Here is an 18,653-nt window from a genome sequence, read left to right as displayed (position 1 = left end):
TTGCCAGCACTACCGTGTCAGTTATGAATGAATTTTCATTTAAGAGCCTCTGGGCATTTGCTGTGGCCGGTTAGGGTTAGGGATAGATGTGGCTTGCCCCGTGTGCTCTCATGACCCAGGCCTTGGGTTGCAGAAGGCCATGTGGAATCTAGTGTAGGATGTGAGCACGGAGAGAGGACAGAAGACAGTGTTGGCAAGCAGTTTGCTGTGTTACACTTGGTGTTGTCCAGCATGGCCCATTGGTGCACATTCTACGGTCCCATTCAGAAGTCATCGCCTCATGGAAGTGGGACATGGGCTTCTTGTGGGTGTAACCTGGCCCAGTTCTGCTGCTTGTGGCAACCTGCATCCTTTCCAAGACAGTGAGGGCTGTGCTGGTTTGTGTTCCACTACAGGAGCGGACAGGTGTAAAAATGGTCATGATCCAGGATGGCCCACTGCCCACAGGAGCAGACAAGCCCCTTCGTATCACTGGAGACCCATTCAAAGTACAGGTAGGAAAGGGACCAAGATTGGGGGTGGGAAGGCTTGGGGGGGGGGCTGTCACTTGGTGGTGGCCTAGAGCTTTTATTCTGCTCAAGTAATTGTAAAGTAGCAGTGCTTCCCTTTATTTAGGGTGAATGATTTTCCCCAGCACGCTCGCCAGTGAGCCCAGGGTTGTCAGTGCTACCCAGAGCTGGAGCCACTGGCTTCATGGAAAACCATTTCCACTGGCCATTTTTCAGTGCTGAGTGGCAATGTAAGTCTGAGACAGCACACACGGCCCATTTCCCTTGGTGTCCCTCAGTGTGGACTGGCACTAGACCGGCACTTTCAGCCTTGCTGGCTTTGGTTCAGCTCATTTGCGGGCTTTCTTTGGCCTTTGTTTGCTTGTCCCCTGTCTCAGTCTGTGTGGCCCCTCAGCTGGGGATGAAGATGAACACAGGTCCTCGAGCTACACGAGCACACGTGTGTTCTCATGGGGACACTCTGTCCCTGAGCTTCTGGGAAGACAGCTCTGCTTGCCAAAATCTTCAGTCCCCTGAGGGGCTCCACCCTCCTAGAAATATGAGTGGGCTGTGGTTGTAGGCTGTGGGTGTAGGCTGCGTCTGTCGTCAGTGAAATAACAGCGTTCTTCCTGCCATTGCTGTAGGTGAGCAGCTCCAGCAGTTCCTTGGAACCAGGCCATCCGCTGTGGTGGAACGCTTGCTTAGCATATGTGAGACACTGGATTCGATTCTCAGCACTGCATATAATCAAATAAAAATAAACGTCTATTAACTAAAAAAAAGAATATTTTTAAATGGGGGAGCTGGGGATGTGGCTCAGTGGTTAAGCAACCTGGGTTTAATCCCCAGTATCAAAAAGGGGGGTGGGACTGGACCTTGTCTTTGTGGACCTCTTGCAGTCATTTTAAGATTTGATACCTGTTTCCTTATCATGTCCTGTAAGTAGTGAGTGAGTGTTCCCACAACCAAGCACCTTCTGAATCTTTTTTTTTTTTTCTTTTTTCTTTCTTTTTTTTTTGGCACCTGGGATTGAACTCAGGGGGCACTTGACTACTGAGCCACATCCCCAGCCCTATTTTGTATTTTATTTAGAGTCTCACTGAGTTGCTTAGTGCCTTGCCGTTGCGGGGGGCTGACTTTAAACTTATGATCCTCTAGTCTCTGCCTCCCTATCCACAGGGATTACAGGCTTGTGCCACTGCACCCAGCCTTCTGAATCTTGAAGCCCACGTTGGTGTGTCCATCTTGAAATTTCACCTGCTTCCATTTTTTTTTTTTTTTTTTAGGATTTTTTTACCCCATGATGCCTTTTGTTTGTGTTTTTGCAGCAAGCCAGAGAAATGGTATTGGAGATCATCCGAGAAAAAGACCAAGCTGACTTCCGAGGTGTGCGAGGTGACTTTGGCGCCCGTGTGGGAGGAGGCAGTCTAGAGGTATGCTTGAGTTACAGGTTAGTAGGCAGGTGGGAGTAGGTGCAGTATGTGCTCACGCCCCTTAGTTCCCTCACCTTTAAGTGGGTTAGCTTCCATGACATCTTCCAAACTTTGAAAGTGCACCCCCTGCCCCAGGATTTGAGCACAGGCGGGCATGATGGGGCGTCCAGCTGTAGTATAGGTAGTGGCGGTCATTCTCTTAACTTTGAGGTTTGGCTTTAAAGGTTAACTTGCTGCACAGATAAAGATCAAAGTTCACGGTTTTCTGTTGTCTGTGTTGTGATTGGATCTAACCTGGAAGCCCGTTTTATTAATGATGTGAAGTGGGACCAAAACAGTCCTTAAAAATGGAATTTTGAGGGGCTGGGGTTGTGGCTTATTGGTAGAGCACTCATCTAGCAAGTGCAGGGCCCTAGGTTCAATCCTCAGCACCACATAAAAATAGATAAATAAATGTATTGTGTCCAACTACAACTAAAAAATAGATATTTTTAAAAATGAAATTTTGAAATATGGTGAACCTTGTGGGGCACCGTGGCACACCCTATAAATACCCAGTGACTCAGGAAGCTAAGGCAGGAAGACCGCAAGTTGAAGACCAACCTGGGCAACTTAGTGAGACCTTCCCCAAAAATAAAATGGTATAGTGGTGGAGCTAAGTGGTAAAGTAACCCTGGGTTCAATCTCCAGTTCAAAAAGCGGGGGGTGGGGAGGTTGACCTTGCAAACAGGACAGTTAGTGCAGAGAGCCAGAACCAGAATATGCCTCTACAAATCACTGAATGGTAAATATTATGTATATTTTGCCTCAAAAAAATAAAGGACTACTGATATATTCTGTGTGTATAATGTGTTTATACTGCATAGAATTTGGAAGATAAATTGATTAATCTTTAAGAACTTTTTTCTTGATTTACTTCATTTATTACTATTTTGATTAAATCTTAGACTTGTCTATTTGTTAAGAACATAGAAGTCTGTTTTTTTAAAAAACGCCAGATTTGGCCAGACATGGTGGTGTACGCTTACAATCCTAGCAACTGGGGAGGCTGGGACCAGAGGATTACAAGTTTGAGGCCAGCCTGGGCAGTTTAGCAAGACTGTGCCTCGATATAAAAAATAAAAAGGGCTGGGACTGTAGCTGAGTGGTAGAGCACCCCTGGTTCAATCCCCAATACCAAGGAAAGCCAGATTTTAAAAAGCTCTGATGATGTTTTGTTTCTCTGTGACTAGGTATCTGTCCCTAGGTTTGCTGTTGGAATTGTAATAGGAAGAAATGGGGAAATGATCAAAAAGATCCAGAATGATGCTGGTGTAAGGATTCAGTTTAAACCAGGTTGGTATTGACGAGTCTCAAAAATCCTTCATGTTAAAACAACTCAGCACAAACACAGAAGTGAAAAATTCTGCTCCAGTTGTGTACAAGGTTGAAGAGCTTTCTACTGTCATGTATAACTGATTAGAGATAATACATAAAGAAAAAAATATTTTTGAAAATAAACATCTCAAGAAACAGGACCGTGTTACTAACTCATGAGTATGTTCTCTTTCTTTTCCTTCCTCACAACATTCTGTTACCAAAATTGGCAATCCAAGTTTCTTCTTCTGGGCCTCATCTCCTCCCGAGCCACAGTGATTAGACCAAAGGTCTCCAGGCCCCCACTTTTTTTTTTTTTTTTTTTTTGGACTGTTAAGATGTGAGCAGATCCGAAATGTATTTCCAGCTGGTCATTTTGCTGAGTGAAGACCTTTTTTAAAAATAGATCATCTGGCCGAGTGTAGTGGCGTGCCTGTAATCCCAGCGGCTGAGAGAGACCGAGGCAGGAGGATCTTGGGTTCAAAGCCAGTCTCAGCAATGGGGAGTCACTAAGCAACTCAATGAGACCCTGTTCCTAAGTAAAATATAAAATAGGGCTAGGGATGTGGCTCAGTGGTCAAGTACCCCTGAGTTCAATCCCCAGTACCCCCCCCCAAAAAAAAAAAATCCAAAAAAAGTTATTAATGGGATAATTCTTTACATTTTTTAAATTTACCTTTGTGAGCAAAAAAAAAAAAAAAAAAAAAAAACAAAACTATACATTGTCTGTATTTTCCTCATTTCTCTGAAGAGAAATGAGGTTACCTGGCTTGAGGGAATCACTGCCTTAACTTCATTGTTTTCCTTGCCTTCCCCATCTGGCCAGGTTTGTTTTGTTTCTCTAATGACATCTTTTTAAAAAATAGCTGTAAGAATTGAATATTGACCTGAAACACGTAAAAAGATCTAATCATACGTATTTTCCTATCAACCAAATCAGTCCAAAGGAATCCCTGAAGCTGGTGACAGTCTGGTTGCCTTTTTAGCTCATTGTCCTTTGATTGTGGCAGGATATGGTGGCACATGCCTATAATCCAAATATTTGGAGGCTGAGGCAGGAGGATCACAAGTTGTAGGCCACTTAGCAAGGTCCTAAGCAACTTAGTGGGACCTGGTCTCAAAATAAAAAACAAAAAGGACTGGAGAGGTAGCTTGGTAATGTAGCACCTCTGGGTTTGATCCTAGTCCAAAAAGAAAAAAAAAGAATATTGTTGTGACTTATATTGGCCTTCGTTTCCTTGTGACTTTGTGCTTTTACTGATCCCACTTCACCTGGTCCTACAGATGATGGGATTAGTCCTGAGAGAGCTGCCCAGGTCATGGGCCCTCCAGATCGGTGTCAGCATGCTGCTCACATCATCAACGAGCTGATCCTCACGGCACAGGTAGGTCCCCTTCCCTGGAGTTCAGAGACCTCACACACAGAAGGAGAAGGTGTGCCATGGGCAGCCACCCTCAGTCTCCTGATTGGAGACCAGTGATGTTTCTGCATCTACCTCTTTCCTGCCAGTGTATTGTTTTTTTTTCTTGCTAGTTTATTACCTGCTTCAACTTTTATTACTCAGAACCTAGATTTTCTTTATATAGTAAATTCCTGGCTCTTTAAACTACGTGGGGAAATACTAAGCAGTTTGCCAAGTTTCCAGCAAGCATGTACATTTAGTGTGAAACTGTATTAAGGGAAGTCTCTTGAGTTTAAAAGCACTTCAGGGTCCTCCTGAGTCCTGACAGTGTCTTCATGTGCTCAATTTCACACCTGTGTCTTGTACTGTGAGTGAACTCACGTGATAACCCTTGGCATCTCTTGAGCTTCAGAGATTCCCCTACCCCATGTGGTGACCTGAATTTGCGAACTGCTGTAATGGTGATAGATTGGCACATTCTCTGAGTATGAGGACTGAGGGAAAGTTTGAGAATGAGTAGAGCCAAAGAAAAAATCAACAGGTTGGAAATCATATTGCCAGCTCTGCCCCCAGCCAAGTCCTTGAAGCCCTCTGTGCCTCCTTTTCTCAGCAGTAGACTGAGGGCGTTTCACCAGGAGGTGATCCCTGGAGCTACCCAGGGGTATTCTAAGTTACAGGTGTAGAGGCCCCACTGTCTTCTGCATCAGAATATCCAGGGGAGGGGCTTGGGTTTTAACCAGAGCCCTGGCAGTTCTTACGATTCATTGAGTTTCAAAAGCAGCCACTGAATGTTCTCTGACATCCCTTTCTATAAATTTAAGTTTGTGGATTTAGGTTGCAGAAACTGAGATGTTTACAAGAGAGCCTTGTCTTCTGGATCTGGTCCACCCACAAAGTTGGGTGTATATGTGTGCGTGTGTGAGAGACAAGAGAGTTTTAACATAAATTCCTCAGATTACCTTGTTTACCTGTCAGTTGTCTTTTCTAAAAGCAGAGTGCAGGGAAGTGCGCTCCAGTTAGCTCGACTCTGCTGGTGTGTATTCTGGATAAATGTGTGCAGTTTAGTTGTGATTGACATGGGCAGGTTTTGCCCAACAGTCTCCACTCTTGTTGAATGACTCTTGGGCTTCTTTGCCTGGGGGAACTTATAGCTTGACCAGGTTCACCTTCCACATGAAGATTGCAGGCCCTTCAGTCCCAGGTGGGGCAGGACCTCAGCTAGACGAGACTGAGGCTTTGTGTTCTGTTGGGCAGGCCGTGTGAGTGTGGCAGAGACCTCTCCAGCCCAGATGTGGGCAGCCAGGTGGGCCTGACTGACTCCCTCCACCTCTCCCTCCTGAAGCAGCCCTGAGCACTCACTTTTGAGCATATTTTTGCTCTTTCCTGGGAGCAGGAAAACGAATGTTTCTTAAATCCTTTTATCCCTTTGGCTGAGTGGAGCAAGGGTTTCCACTCAGACAGCGGTCATGGAATTGTACCTTGTAGCAGCCTGGTGGGGTGGGGGGCGTCAGGAGTCATTCTTGGCCATTGTGTCACTTTCAAATGCCCAGAGCTCTTTAGCATGTGCTATCTGGCTTGTATAGGCATAGCATGTGTCAGCCAGGAAAGAGCAGCCTCGGCTTCGAGGAGAAATTCAAGTGTGAGACCTGTGGGTCAGGGCCTGCTCCATAATTAAAACTCCACGGAGAAGGCCCCTGGGCTTCGGATGAGGAGTTTATGCCTGGCAGCCTGTTTCAGTTGGGTGTCTCTCTGCCGTTTATGTAACTACACGTTTATCTGCACGTCTTCCTCGAGTATACCTGTGATTGGTGATTCTGGTTGAAAGTGGGCTTCACATCTGAAGTCTGGAAAGGTGCTAGGTTCTAATTTGTGGCGTTGATTACATCCTGTCACTTAACCTCCTTCCCAGAGAAGGCGGAGAGTGGTGTTGTGGTAGTGGCAGAAATCATCACTATGTCCTTGTTTTCTTCCCAGGAGAGGGATGGCTTCGGAGGCCTGGCAGTAGCAAGAGGAAGGGGCAGGGGCCGTGGCGACTGGAGCATGGGAACTCCTGGTGGCATCCAGGAGATAACATATACCGTGCCAGCAGATAAGTGTGGCCTCGTCATAGGCAAAGGTAAGAAGCAGCCTCTGTGGTTTCCATCCCATTTCCACCACTGCTGTCCTGGAGGGGTGGGAAGTCACACAGGCCTGTAGGGCCACAGCGGAAGCCACTTGCTACATCCAGCCCAGTGGCCAGGTCTGTGGCCTCAGCTGCTTTCGGTCAGAACTCTGCTTTTCAGGGGTCTTCTCCAGGGCCCCCAATTTGGTCTGTCATGGTGGGGCAGAGCAGACTGAGCAACGGGAGACCACAGGAGCCACTACTGTTGGAGCAGCGCGGGCTATGGGTAGGGAGGGCCTTGAGGTGGGCTTCCCACCAAGGAAGGCCGGAGTAGGTCAGCTTCCACCCTTGGCCAATGCCACTTCCAGACTTGCACGCCGCCATTTTCCCAGTCCGTCCAGTTTGGGTATTTGGTCTTCATTAACACAGTAAGATGATGGTTCCTGTTCTTTCAACGGCACATTTACTAGGAGAAACAGTCACCCTTTGGAGGGAAATGAAATCTGCTTTGTTAGTAGTTTCAGGCAGCTCAGGGAGTGTTGGGAGGAGCCTGGTCGGTGGCTATCACAGCTCCTTCCTGTTGTTGAGTGAGAGGCAGCAGGCGGCTTCTAGGCCAGCCTCGTTGGTTCCTCTCAGCTCATCCCTGAGCCCTTCTCCCGCGGCAGTGCTGGGGTGACCTCCTAGGAGCAGTAAGCCAAGCCTCCATGCTGGCAGGGACTTGTTTGGTGTTGGGCTTTGTGTTTACCTTCGCTGTTCATCCAGCAAGCATGGCAGGGTGGGGGGTAGGCAGCCTTCTCCCCAGAGTTCCTCAGTTCTTTGATCACTAGAATTGCTCATGTTGAAGGAAATGAGACTTGGGATTGTCTCTACCAGTAGACCTGAGGCGCCGCCAGTGTGTCCTCAGGGCTGGGGAGAGTTGCTTCTTGGCCCCTGGGACCTGGCGCTTGTCCCTGCTTCTGGACAGTGTGATGGTTTTATGCTCTTTCAGAATGTTTGTGTTCTGTTTCCACATCGTCTTTGAGATTACTGGCCACTCAGGGGCAGTAGGAACAATGAGGGTTTGTTTTGATTTCCTGGCACATGCTGCTAGCTGCCGAGTGCTGCTCAGACTGCTGCAGTGAGCCACACTGCTTGGTGCCTCTAGGTGGAGGATCAGAGTTAGGTGTCTCGGCCTTTTGAAAATCATTTTGTCAGTGAGATTTTCACTTGACTATGTCTCTGGTGGAGCCTTGGAGCCTCACTGCCTTCTCTCCTCCCAGTGAGCCCTTGGTGCCTCCAGAACAGCCTTTTGTGCATGTTCTCCAGCTGAGTGCTTCCTGGAAGACAAGGACGGCACCTCCAGGTCCCTGTGCTCAGACAGCATGCTCGGCAAGTCCAGCGAGTTGTTGGGCCCAGGGAAGGCCATCTTGTTCACATCCCTGTGGCAGGGAAAGAGGTGTGGGTGAGGAAAAGGGAGAAGTCGCCGCAGGCAGCCAGGCCTGCTCTCCTGGTTCTGGCCCTTGGACAGACACGGAGCCTCCCGGGGCCCCTGCTGGATTTCCATGATAAACACAGCAACATTGACAGATAGCGTGGCCAGCCCTGCTCTTGTCAGCCAGGCCTTTTAGCAGGTTTGATTAATTGCTTTACAATTTCACGTCCAGCCGGGGGCCACTGGTGGGTCCTTCTGCCCCCCATCAGGTGGAAGAATGGAGCAGGCTGCTGAATGAGTCGATAGACAGCCACCATGTGCCAAGCTGGTGACCTCATTTTGAAGGAAGATGAACTTAAATGAACTCCTTCCTGCCTGCTCAGCCTGCGGGCGCCTCCTCGCCTTATTAGCATGCTCCCAGAGCTCCAGGCAGGGGGTCTGGAGCTGCTGGTCCGCACTGTGAGGCAGAGGGCTGGGGTTTGCCTCTGGGGCCTGCAGATCCTCATTCTCAGAGGATCGTCCTGTAGTCCGGTTGCCCGCAGACCAGGTGACGCCCCTCCAAATTCTGGGGGTGCCTGTTGAAATGGCCGGTTTTTTCCTCTGCTCTTCATTGCTCCCCAGAACACTGTTGCCTAGAGTGAAGCTGCTCTTTTTTCCTGAGGCAAAGACAGCAGACTCATGACAGCTGAGTAAAGGGCTCAAGAGCATACCTGTCTGGAGGGAGAGCAGAGCTTTCAGTGCTGGCCTGGGGTGTTCCCAAGTCACATAGGGAACACCCAGGCCAGGCGGGAAACAGTCACTTCTCTGAGCCTCTCACAGTACTTTATAGTTAAGAAGGCCACGAACACAAGGCTGTTTGGTTGATTTTTTTTTTTAATTTGCTTTCAATTTTAAAAAGGCCCTAAACTAAGCCAGCGTGCTACCCATGTGGGCGCTGGCTGAGGCTTTGCCCCGTGTCTCTGCCCGTGTGCTGCAGAAGCCTGCCATACTGCCTCTAGGAGGGACGTGTCTTAGCGTGCTGTCATCCTCTCAGAGTGAACCAAGGCCAGCCTGTCACTGCTCTGTCCCCTCTGCCAGCCCTGTCTGCTTGCTGGGCATCTGCTGGTTGTGGGGTCTGTCAGTGAAGTGACACACTCACTTACAGTTGGTTTTGACTGTGGAGGGCACACTGGCCCTCTGCCTTTGCTTTTTTTTTTTTTTTTTTTAATTATCATTATTTATTTATTTATGTAGTTGTAGATGGACAGTATGCCTTTATTTTATTTGTTTATTGTTAGGTGGTGCTGAGGATCAAACCCAGTGCCTCACATATGCTGGGCAAGCACTCTGCCTTTGCTTTCGAGCATTTGGGGCATCCTGTTCCCTGTACCAGATTTTCAGCATTTATCTTTTTCTAATTTCACCAAACTGAGTGTGCTAACTTTTCCTTGGTCTGGCTCTGCCTGCCCACCCCCCATCCCAGCTGAGATCTGTAAGTGCTGAGATTTCAGTAGAAGAATTGGCCATTGTTCTGCTGGCGGAGCTTTTGTCACGCAAATTTCATTAAGAGACTGGGACTCCAGGTTTTTCAGAGTCCAACTAGATTTTTATTAGCCCGACTCCACCCAGATCCCTGTGGCTCCCCCTTCTTTGGACTGCATCTCCGTCTAGACAACAACACCCCCCCCACACACACACACACACACACCCGCAGCAGGGACCAGGGAAGGGAGTAGATGGGATATTGAAGGCCCAAGTGGACTCCAGGCGTTGTTGGGCATGTAGCCGGCCTGTGGAGGGAGGGGAAGCGATGCAGCAGCCCACACCCAGGCTGAAGGCCACCATTGTGTAGAGCAGGGCCATCAGGTCACTATTCTTGCCCCAAGAAGCATCCTGTGCTTTCCCTGGGCAGATGGCCATGGCTGGGTTGAAGAGCCACAGCTGCCTCCGTTGAACTCTGGGCATGCACATCCGTGGGCCTCAGGCTCCAGCCTGGCTCTGAGGGAAATCCCTATGCAAAGGGGACAGTCCTGGATTTTGGTTAGAACCACTTTTCAGTGAGTGGAGAACTTCTCCCTTTGTGGACAAGTGCCCTTTCAGCCTCTCCTGAGCAGAGGCCCTCACCTTCTCTGTCTCCTGCCTGCAGGGGGCGAGAACATCAAAAGCATCAACCAGCAGTCAGGAGCCCACGTGGAGCTTCAGCGCAATCCCCCTCCCAACACCGACCCCAGCCTGCGGATATTTACCATCAGGGGTGTTCCTCAGCAGATCGAGGTGGCCAGACATCTCATAGATGAGAAAGTTGGTGTACGTACACGGTCCCTTCCCCACCTGGCTTAATACTAGCTGGATTTTTCTCTTGGATGTCCAAGGTACCTGCATCCCCCAGAACCTCGTTCTTGGGTGCCTTCCCATCCTCACATCCAGGGGGGCGCCCCTCCTATTTGGCTGAAGGGAAGGTCGGAGGCCCAGGGAATGACAGGGCCAGACCCGCAAGCAATGAAGGAAGCCTCTGGCAGGACACGCCAAGGCTGCAGCAGCTCAGTCCCCAGAGCATGTCCCCTGCAGGCTTAGATGAGTAGCCGGGCAGCAGCCTTCCCCCAGCACTGTCCCTGGGCTCCCGTGGACATGCCCTGGCCGCCAGCCCTGCAGGCAGCTTTCATTGACTCTGGCTTTAGTTTCAGGCACCTCAAAGCAGATAAAGAAAGGGAGTGTTGATGGAGGACAGATGGGCCACTGCTCACCTCAATGGGGACGTAGAATGGCAGAAAGAGCCCTGGGCCAGCCTAAATTGACGGGAGAGTCAAGCAGGTTGGTCCTTCCCCAGGGTGACATGCCAGGGCAATCATGGTGGTGCCAGGATGGGCTGTGTGGTGGTGCTGTCACTCAAGGGCAGTGCCATTTCTGCAGCTCAGTCTGCTGTGGGAAGGAAGGCTAGTGCGAGTGCAGACTGTCTCCCTCACTTGACTTGTCTCCCCAGAAGGGGCTTTGCCTCGGGTGACCTGGGTGGAGGGCTAGGTGCCCCCAGCAGGAGTGAGAGCTCCTCTGTGCCCACACAGGGTACCAGCCTTGGAGCCCCCGGAGCCTTTGGACAGAGCCCCTTCAACCAGCCGCCTGCTGCCCCGCATCAAAAGTGAGTGTTCTGCCTCTGTTGTGCCCAGAGGACCTCATCACTCCTGAGATCGTCCCAGCTGCTTCTCCTGAGTGCTGCTAAAGCTCTGGGTGTGGGCAGGACCATCTGTCTTCATCCCACCAGTGGTCCTTCAGACCTGTCTGTAGCTCCCTGACCTGTGGTAGACAGGCTGGAGCACCTCAAAGACAGGCACCTCCCAGTCCCCCGCAATGTCCGGGAAGCACAGCTCGGGGCAGGGGGGAATTGCAGAGCCTCCATCACAGGGGTTCAACTGGTTCTGCTTGCTCTTCCTCTTTTCACAGCACCTTTCCTCCAAGGGGCTCAGGGTGCTTCCCCAACATCGCTGCTAAAGTAAACGGAAACCCCCACAGTACCCCTGTGAGGTAGGTGACCCACTTGCTCCACCTGGGGGTGGACGGGGTTGGAGTCGTCACTGGGCCACTGCCAGCAGGCTTGGGGGCAGGGAGGGGCTGTGCTTGGTTAGGGGTGAGCGAAGCATAAAAGAGGTAGATGTTGGGGGATGGGGTATGTGTGACCCGTACTGTCATGAGTGACTCTTCTGTTGTCCACAGTGGCCCTCCAGCCTTTCTGACCCAGGGCTGGGGCAGCACCTACCAGGCATGGCAGCAGCCCACACAGCAGGTCCCAAGTAAGTGACTTGGGAGGTGGTGGTGTGCGCTCCCACTTGCTGGCCAGGTTGGCCAAGGACTGATGTTATACTTTTGGCCAACAAGCCCAGGACGCAACTCTCCACAAATGTTGGGGAACATAGCAGGCCCTGCACCAAGAAGCACATATGCTCGGTGGGGGCTTCCACAAAAACAGCACCAGCCTGTAGCTGAGGCAGGGACATAGGGCTGGCTCCCCATGGCTACCTGTCCATGGAGTGGGTCAGGGCAGAATTGTCACTTATTCTCCACAGACAGGTGGGCTGTGGGTACAGTTTAACCTGAGCCTCCTCTGCTGCTCCTCTCTGTACTCCCTAGGGATCCTCCTTCTGGCCCAAAGCTCCATCTTGCCACACCCTGCTCTCCCAAGCAGTCCCCTGCTTCTTGGTGACCCTTCCTACTCTTTGGCCTCATGGGGACATTCTCCCTCTCTTCTTAGGAAGGCGTTCTTTCTGTTTCCTGAGCTTTTCAGAAAGCAAACAAATATGGAATTAGGTCTGCTGAGTGACACCTCCCTGGGAAAACTGGGTGTCATGAGAAAGTGCCCATGAGGGGCTGGGGTTGTGGCTCAGTGGTTGAGCGCTTGCCTTGCATGTGTAAGGCACTGAGTTTGATCCTTAGCACCACATATAAATAAATAAATAAATAAATAAATAAATAAATAAATAAATAAATAAATAAATAAATAAATAAATAAATAAACAAACAAACAAACAAGCAAATAAATAAAAATAATATTGTGTCTATCTACAACTGAAAAAAAATTAAAAAGAGAGAGAGAGAAAGTGCCCGTGTGGACAGAGCCCCTCCCAACTCTGGACCCCTCATCAATTCCAGGAGTCAGGCTAGGGTTTACTGCTGGGCTGGTCCCTCTTGCTCAGCCTGCACAAAACAGAGTCCCTTACCTTGGCCAGTGCAATTCAGGCTTCTACCTACCTGATGTTCCCGTCTTTCTGGAAAGCCTTGCTCAGGCTGCAGTTTCTCCTCATAACAGATCAGGCTGCAGGATGGCCTGTCAACCTTGCTCAAGGGACATGGCCCCTTTTCCCTGGAGCAGAGCCTAGAGGCCCATACTCTGTCATCAGAAATACCCTCCCCTGGGTGGGGGAAGGCTCTACTTCAGGCATCCATAAAGTGATGAGTCGAGGTAGATTTCTTAAGTATTTGCAAGCTCTGGGCCTGTATGGCTGGATTGTTTCCCCCTCCTCCCACTTGTATTTTATCACTTAGTGTTTCAGACTTCAACAGGAACTTCACTGTGAATTTTGCTGGCCACCTGGCAGAGAAGGTGTCCTCACAGTGCAGGGTCATTGCATGATGCTCTGGTCTGCAGAGTGATGGGTTGCATTCACATGGGCACACTGAGCCCTGAGAGGGCAGCTCTCCTCCCCTGGGAAGCTGCCCTGGGTTTGTGGCTCTGCAGAGGCTGTGAGGCAGGCCAGGAGAGAGATGAGCAGAAGGGATACCAGGAGAGCAAGCCTCTGTGCTGTGTTAGCAGCAGAGACACTCAGTGTGGGTTCAGTGTGTCCTCTTCCCCATGTTCAGTCTCAGAAACTAAAGGGGAGCCAGCCTTCTGCACGGGGGGCGTCCTTCTGCCGCCTGCATACCAGCTCTGACATAAGAAAAGGTGTTGAAGGGGGTCTGTGTGCCCGCGCAGGCGGACGCTCGAGCAGCCTGGCCTCATCAGAAAGCAGCTCCTGCTTCACGCTGTGGTCAGGGATTTTAGCCACTTCATAGACCCCTGGGCTGGGTGCTGCTGCTTTGTCCTCTGTCACTGAGTCTCTCTGTTGCTGGCATAGCGTAGAGGAAGCACCAAGGACAGCATAGAACCGCCTCCACATGTCCTCTGTCCCTCTCTTCCCACCCAAGAAAGGCTGAGGCAGATCACAGTCCTGTGGCCCTGCATGCTCACCCAGAGGTCGTCTGTCATTGGACAGAAGGGCCAGGTAAACCCCTTGTCCCTGGAAGGCAGGTCCGGGGGCCTTGGATGGCCATCGCTCTGGCTCCCAGAGCTCTCCACTCCCCCAGCTCAGCTCCATCTGCAGAGAGCAGGGCCTTGTCATGCTTGTCGCCAGCCCCTGCCTCACACCGGCCGTTTTCAGCCCTCCTGCCTGTGGCGCCTTCCTCCCAGGCTGGGGCCCTGACTGCCCTTTGTTCCTTGCGTAGACCAGCAGAGCCAGCCGCAGAGCAGCCAGCCTGACTACAGCAAGGCCTGGGAAGACTACTACAAGAAGCAGAGTAAGTGCCGCGGCTTCGGACACAGGTCCACCCCTGCGGCCTCAGCCCAGCTGCTCCTGTCGTCTGTGCTTTGTCACCTTCTCCACAGCTGGACCTCAGTACCCATACCTTGTCACCCACTGCCTGTTGGACCTGGCTTGGTCCCTGTGGAGCTGAAAGGCTCCTATTAGTGCTGCCACCCACCCAGGCATCCTGTTCTCTGTGTGTCTCACTGATGCCCATTTTTGGCATTTCAGGATAGCTAAAGAGAAGAGAAATGGTGGAATTCAGGGAAGGGACCCTAAGCTGGACTAGGTGCCCGGTTGTTTTCTTGCTGTATAAGTCTGTTTTCTTACCTGTACCAGAAACTAAACTAGTCTTCAGAAGAGGGGGAGGGTGGCTGGGGCTGGAGCTCAGTGGGTACTGCGCTTGCCTAGCACAGTGAGGCACTGGGCTCAATCCCTAGCACCATATAAAAAATAAATAAGTAAAGGTATTGTGTCCATCTACAACTAAATTTTTTTTAATATTTATTTTTTAGTTGTAGTCGGACACAATATTTTATTTATGTGGTGCTGAGGATCAAACCCAGAGCCTAGCACGTGCTAGGTGAGCGCTTTATCACTGAACCATAACCCAGCCCCAAAAAATATTTTTTTAAAAAAATTAAAGGGGGAGGGAGTACATAGCAGCAAAAGCCCCGGTTCAGGACTTCACATCAGTACCAAGCCCGAGCGCATTTCCCGACTCCCTGACCAGAGCATGGGGTATGGCCCGCAGTGCGTTTCCGTGACTGACATCTTCAGGGTGGAACTTGCTGGCTGACCCAACTTGGGTCAGAGGCTGTCAAACACCTGTTTTGGGAACCCTAGAGGCCATATTGTCACCGGGTCCATACCCCTTCTGGGGCCAGGGTGGGGGTGCCAAGGTGACCCTCATCAGCAGGGGACCTGCTATCAGTTCTGGTGCCCTTTCTTCCCTGACCTGAACCCACCCTAGATGCGTGGGGTCTGTACGTCAAGCTGTGAGGGATTCGGATGTTCCCTGCAGACACCACGCCAGGCTTTCCATCCACCCCCAGTCCCCACAGCCACTCTTTCTGCCTTTGACATTAGGAGCTACTGAGAGTCAGGTGTACGCAGGGCTTTGCTTCTGTAGAGCAGTTGGCTGTCTTCGCCTGGGGTGTGGGACCCAGCAATAGAAGACCACTTCGCCCAGCCTCCCCGGGCCCTCCAGAAGGGAGAGCAGGTGCCTGGGCCCCAGGGAAGGGACCTGCCCCCAACACTCCCTTTCCCCTAACCCGTTTTTCCTCCCTTGTCACCCAGGTCACGCTGCCAGCGCTGCTCCTCAGGCCAGCTCCCCACCAGACTACACAATGGCCTGGGCGGAGTATTACAGACAGCAGGTTGCTTTCTACGGGCAGACGTTAGGGCAGGCTCAGGCCCACAGCCAGGTCTGTAGACGGTCCCCAACACTGTGACACTTCCCACACCTCCCTGACCCCTGTCTCCCACGCCTCAGTGTTTGTCTGATGTCAGGGCGAGTGCAGTAGACTGTAGGGGAGCAGTCCCCTCGGCCCAGGGACTTCCTGAGAACACAGCAACCGCCACGCCAGCCTGCCTCTGGCCCTGTGTGGGCTCCTCAGGCAGGCACAGTGCCAGCTCCCGCCTTCATGCCCAGGAGCCTAGAGGGCTCTGCCTAGTCAGGGCCAAGACGGATTTCTCCTTAAAGTGGGGAAGAGGGCCAGGTGCTCCCATGGGGCATATTTCAGGTCACCTGATGTCAGTCAGGTCCCATGGACAGTGTGCCGGCTCCTCCAACCCTGGCATCCCACTGCCCAGTTGGCTGTGTCTTGGGGAAAGCAGGTGTCAGGGCTGGTAGTGGCCCAGGAAGAGTAGCACTCTTCTGCATCCTGCCCAATGTCCCCAGCAGAAGAGAAGCTCCAGACCTCCCCCCAAAGAGGTTTCTCTGGTTTGCATTGGTGCATGGGCACCTGTCGCCTACTGCCGACTGGGGACTGGAGAAGCTGCCGTGTACCTGACACTTCCTCTCCTTCCTCCCACAGGAGCAGTAGAGCCGAGTCGCACAGCTGGCCCTTCCCCTTGAAATCAGTGTGAAAGAAAACCTGTTTGTAACAGAGGTTTTTAGATTTGCAGACTTTTGATGAAGAACCTTTGTTTTGTTCTGTGAAACACTATATTTAGATTAACAGAATTTTTCTAAAAATCGGGAAAATTAGTTACTAAAAATTGCTGATAATTTTTGTTTCATTATTCTTGTTTGTTATTTCAAATGTGTAAGCTCTGGGATTCTTTTTGGAGCAATACCTGCAAATTCAGGTGCCAGAATGTGCCTCGGAGCAGTGACATTTCAACATGATATTGTTTTGTTTGTTGTTTTGTTTTCGTGTCTTTTTATTTACAGTTTTTTCTGTTGCAACAGAAAGTGGCTTGGAAGTCTTAGGTGGTATGTAACAAATTCTTTTAAAAAAATTTTTAAACAGTATTTAAATATTCTTAAATGTGTAAATTCATTAAATGTTTTACTTCTAATTTCTTGTATTTTGGCTGTCTGGTTTTATTGCATTTTTTAAAAAACTGAACTATTATGTATTGTAATTAATTATGTGAATTCTGAAATGAGACAGATAATTGTATTGCTGTCCAACAGGGTTTGGGAGGGGCATTTTGTAGGGTTTGTATAATTCCTAGAGTTCTAAAGGGTAATATAAAAGTGTGTTTGTGTGTTAGCATACATTTTTTTGTGTGTGTCTCCATTACTGGTTGCAATTGTTTATCTAAGACCTCCAAGCTGGTTTTAAAAAACAAAACAAAAAACCTTTCTCTATTCTTTCAGAAATATAAATACTGTTATTTTTAATATTAAAAAGAAATTCAATATAACTTTTAACAAACACTGTGGAACATTAAACCGTATAAAAATGTAGTAACTATTTTTTAATTCCAAGGTGTTTTTTTGCTTTTTTCTTTTAAATATTTTCTTAATATTTGTCAAATTAACTAGATGAATAAGTAAATCTAGTATTAACCACAGTATGAATTAAATAATTTTGATTTAATAAAAGGGATAATATGATTTCCAATGTTTACTGTAGTGTATCTTGTACAGATAACATGTATTTTTAAAGGAAAAAAATACGGAATTAAAGCTATTTTTTCTTGCATTTTTAATTGACCTGAGGGACATTCCGTTTGAAATGTACTGAAGTTACAGTTTCTGGGGTTTTCTCCTTGTTTTCCTTAAATGCTTGAAATGTCTAACTATTAAAAAAGGCAATTGGAAAATGTTATGCATGTTGTTTAAAAAGGTGTTCTTTGTATTTGACTGACAATTCATTTTACACTCTATATAATAAAATTTCCACAAGACATCTTGTGGGTGGAGTATTTTTAGTCTGCTTGCTCCCTGCTCATTCCTCCCTCTGCCCCTGCCTGCCGCTACTGAGATGGAAAGAAAGTTCTTGCAGGTCTTGCCGGTCGTCATCTAGCTCCGCAGCAGCCCGACTGTGTTGGTGCACAGCCTAGACGTCTAGCTACTTCGTTAAGCTTATTTTCTTTTAATGGCTTTGTGTGATACAATGGTCCAACTTGAGAGCCTTGGTTTAGGCCAGCCCACTTTCCTGTGACATCTAAGCATCTTAATGGCATGACGCCCAGAAGTCATAAGTGGAGTTCCCTCGAGCAGAGGCACCTTGTCCTGAGTAGAACTGGAAAGTTCATTGAGGGAAGGAGCCAGATCAGCATGTCCCTCCTTTTTCACCCCTCCAGCCCCCACCCCCACCCTGACACTCCCTGGAAGCCCAGGGCCATGTCTCTGGCTGTTGCTGCCACCTCTCTCCTGTCCCCAGCGCTCACCTGCAGCTCTGTGGGACTGGGGAGAGCTGGGAAGGGCCAGCAGATGTGCTGGTTTGTTCTGTTGTTCTCATTAAGAAAACAAAAAGGCCCATGTCCTCACCCAGGGGGTTAAACCACAAGGGTCCTGCGGGCTGGACCTTGGGTGTAGTGGAGTTGAGGTGGGCTTGGGGTTCTCGCTTTCCGCCGTCCTTCCTGCTGACAGGCTGAGCTCAGTTGTCTGGAGTGTGAGCCACTCTGCCTCAGCCTTCAGCTTTTACGCCAAGCCCCATCTGGGTTTAGATCCCAGGCCTGTTCAGAAGCCCCCTATGTCTCATGTGCATACGTGTGTGTGTGTGTGTGTGTGTGTGTGTGTGTGTGTCCAGTTCCTGTCCCTTGTCTCCACCCGACACTAAGAGGAAGATGAAGACACATCTGTGGCTCCTTTAGCCCAAAAGGGGGTGGAGAGCGGCCCATCTGGGCCATGTTGAGGCCTGTTGAGAGCCGGAAGACAAAAAGGAGATGTGGCATCTTTAACTACACCTCTAGAGAATCGAGTTTGACGTTGAGAAATTGAATAGTAAAAGCCACTTGGAGAGGGGGAGGGCCGAGG

The 18,653-nt window shown here is 49.8% G+C and overlaps 1 protein-coding gene across 2 annotated transcripts in view; it reads left to right on the top strand.

Annotated features, from left to right (window-relative positions):
• Fubp3 (far upstream element binding protein 3) overlaps positions 1 to 17,580 on the top strand; it is a 50,022-nt gene extending 32,442 nt beyond the window's left edge. For both annotated transcript variants that reach the window (XM_076845244.2, XM_076845243.2), the window contains exons 8-19: positions 396 to 494; positions 1,817 to 1,921; positions 3,154 to 3,256; positions 4,562 to 4,662; positions 6,655 to 6,796; positions 10,318 to 10,478; positions 11,231 to 11,304; positions 11,607 to 11,687; positions 11,877 to 11,953; positions 14,139 to 14,210; positions 15,515 to 15,642; positions 16,255 to 17,580. In XM_076845244.2, the coding sequence (XP_076701359.1) occupies positions 396 to 494; positions 1,817 to 1,921; positions 3,154 to 3,256; positions 4,562 to 4,662; positions 6,655 to 6,796; positions 10,318 to 10,478; positions 11,231 to 11,304; positions 11,607 to 11,687; positions 11,877 to 11,953; positions 14,139 to 14,210; positions 15,515 to 15,642; positions 16,255 to 16,263 (1,152 nt within the window). In that variant the 3' untranslated portion in view covers positions 16,264 to 17,580. The remainder of the gene's footprint in view (positions 1 to 395; positions 495 to 1,816; positions 1,922 to 3,153; positions 3,257 to 4,561; positions 4,663 to 6,654; positions 6,797 to 10,317; positions 10,479 to 11,230; positions 11,305 to 11,606; positions 11,688 to 11,876; positions 11,954 to 14,138; positions 14,211 to 15,514; positions 15,643 to 16,254) is intronic.
• Positions 17,581 to 18,653: the final 1,073 nt, after the last annotated feature.

This window comes from Callospermophilus lateralis, chromosome 2 (genome assembly GCF_048772815.1).
Source record: "Callospermophilus lateralis isolate mCalLat2 chromosome 2, mCalLat2.hap1, whole genome shotgun sequence".
Taxonomy (NCBI): domain Eukaryota; kingdom Metazoa; phylum Chordata; class Mammalia; order Rodentia; family Sciuridae; genus Callospermophilus; species Callospermophilus lateralis.
This window is presented reverse-complemented; position numbering and strand designations above follow the sequence as displayed.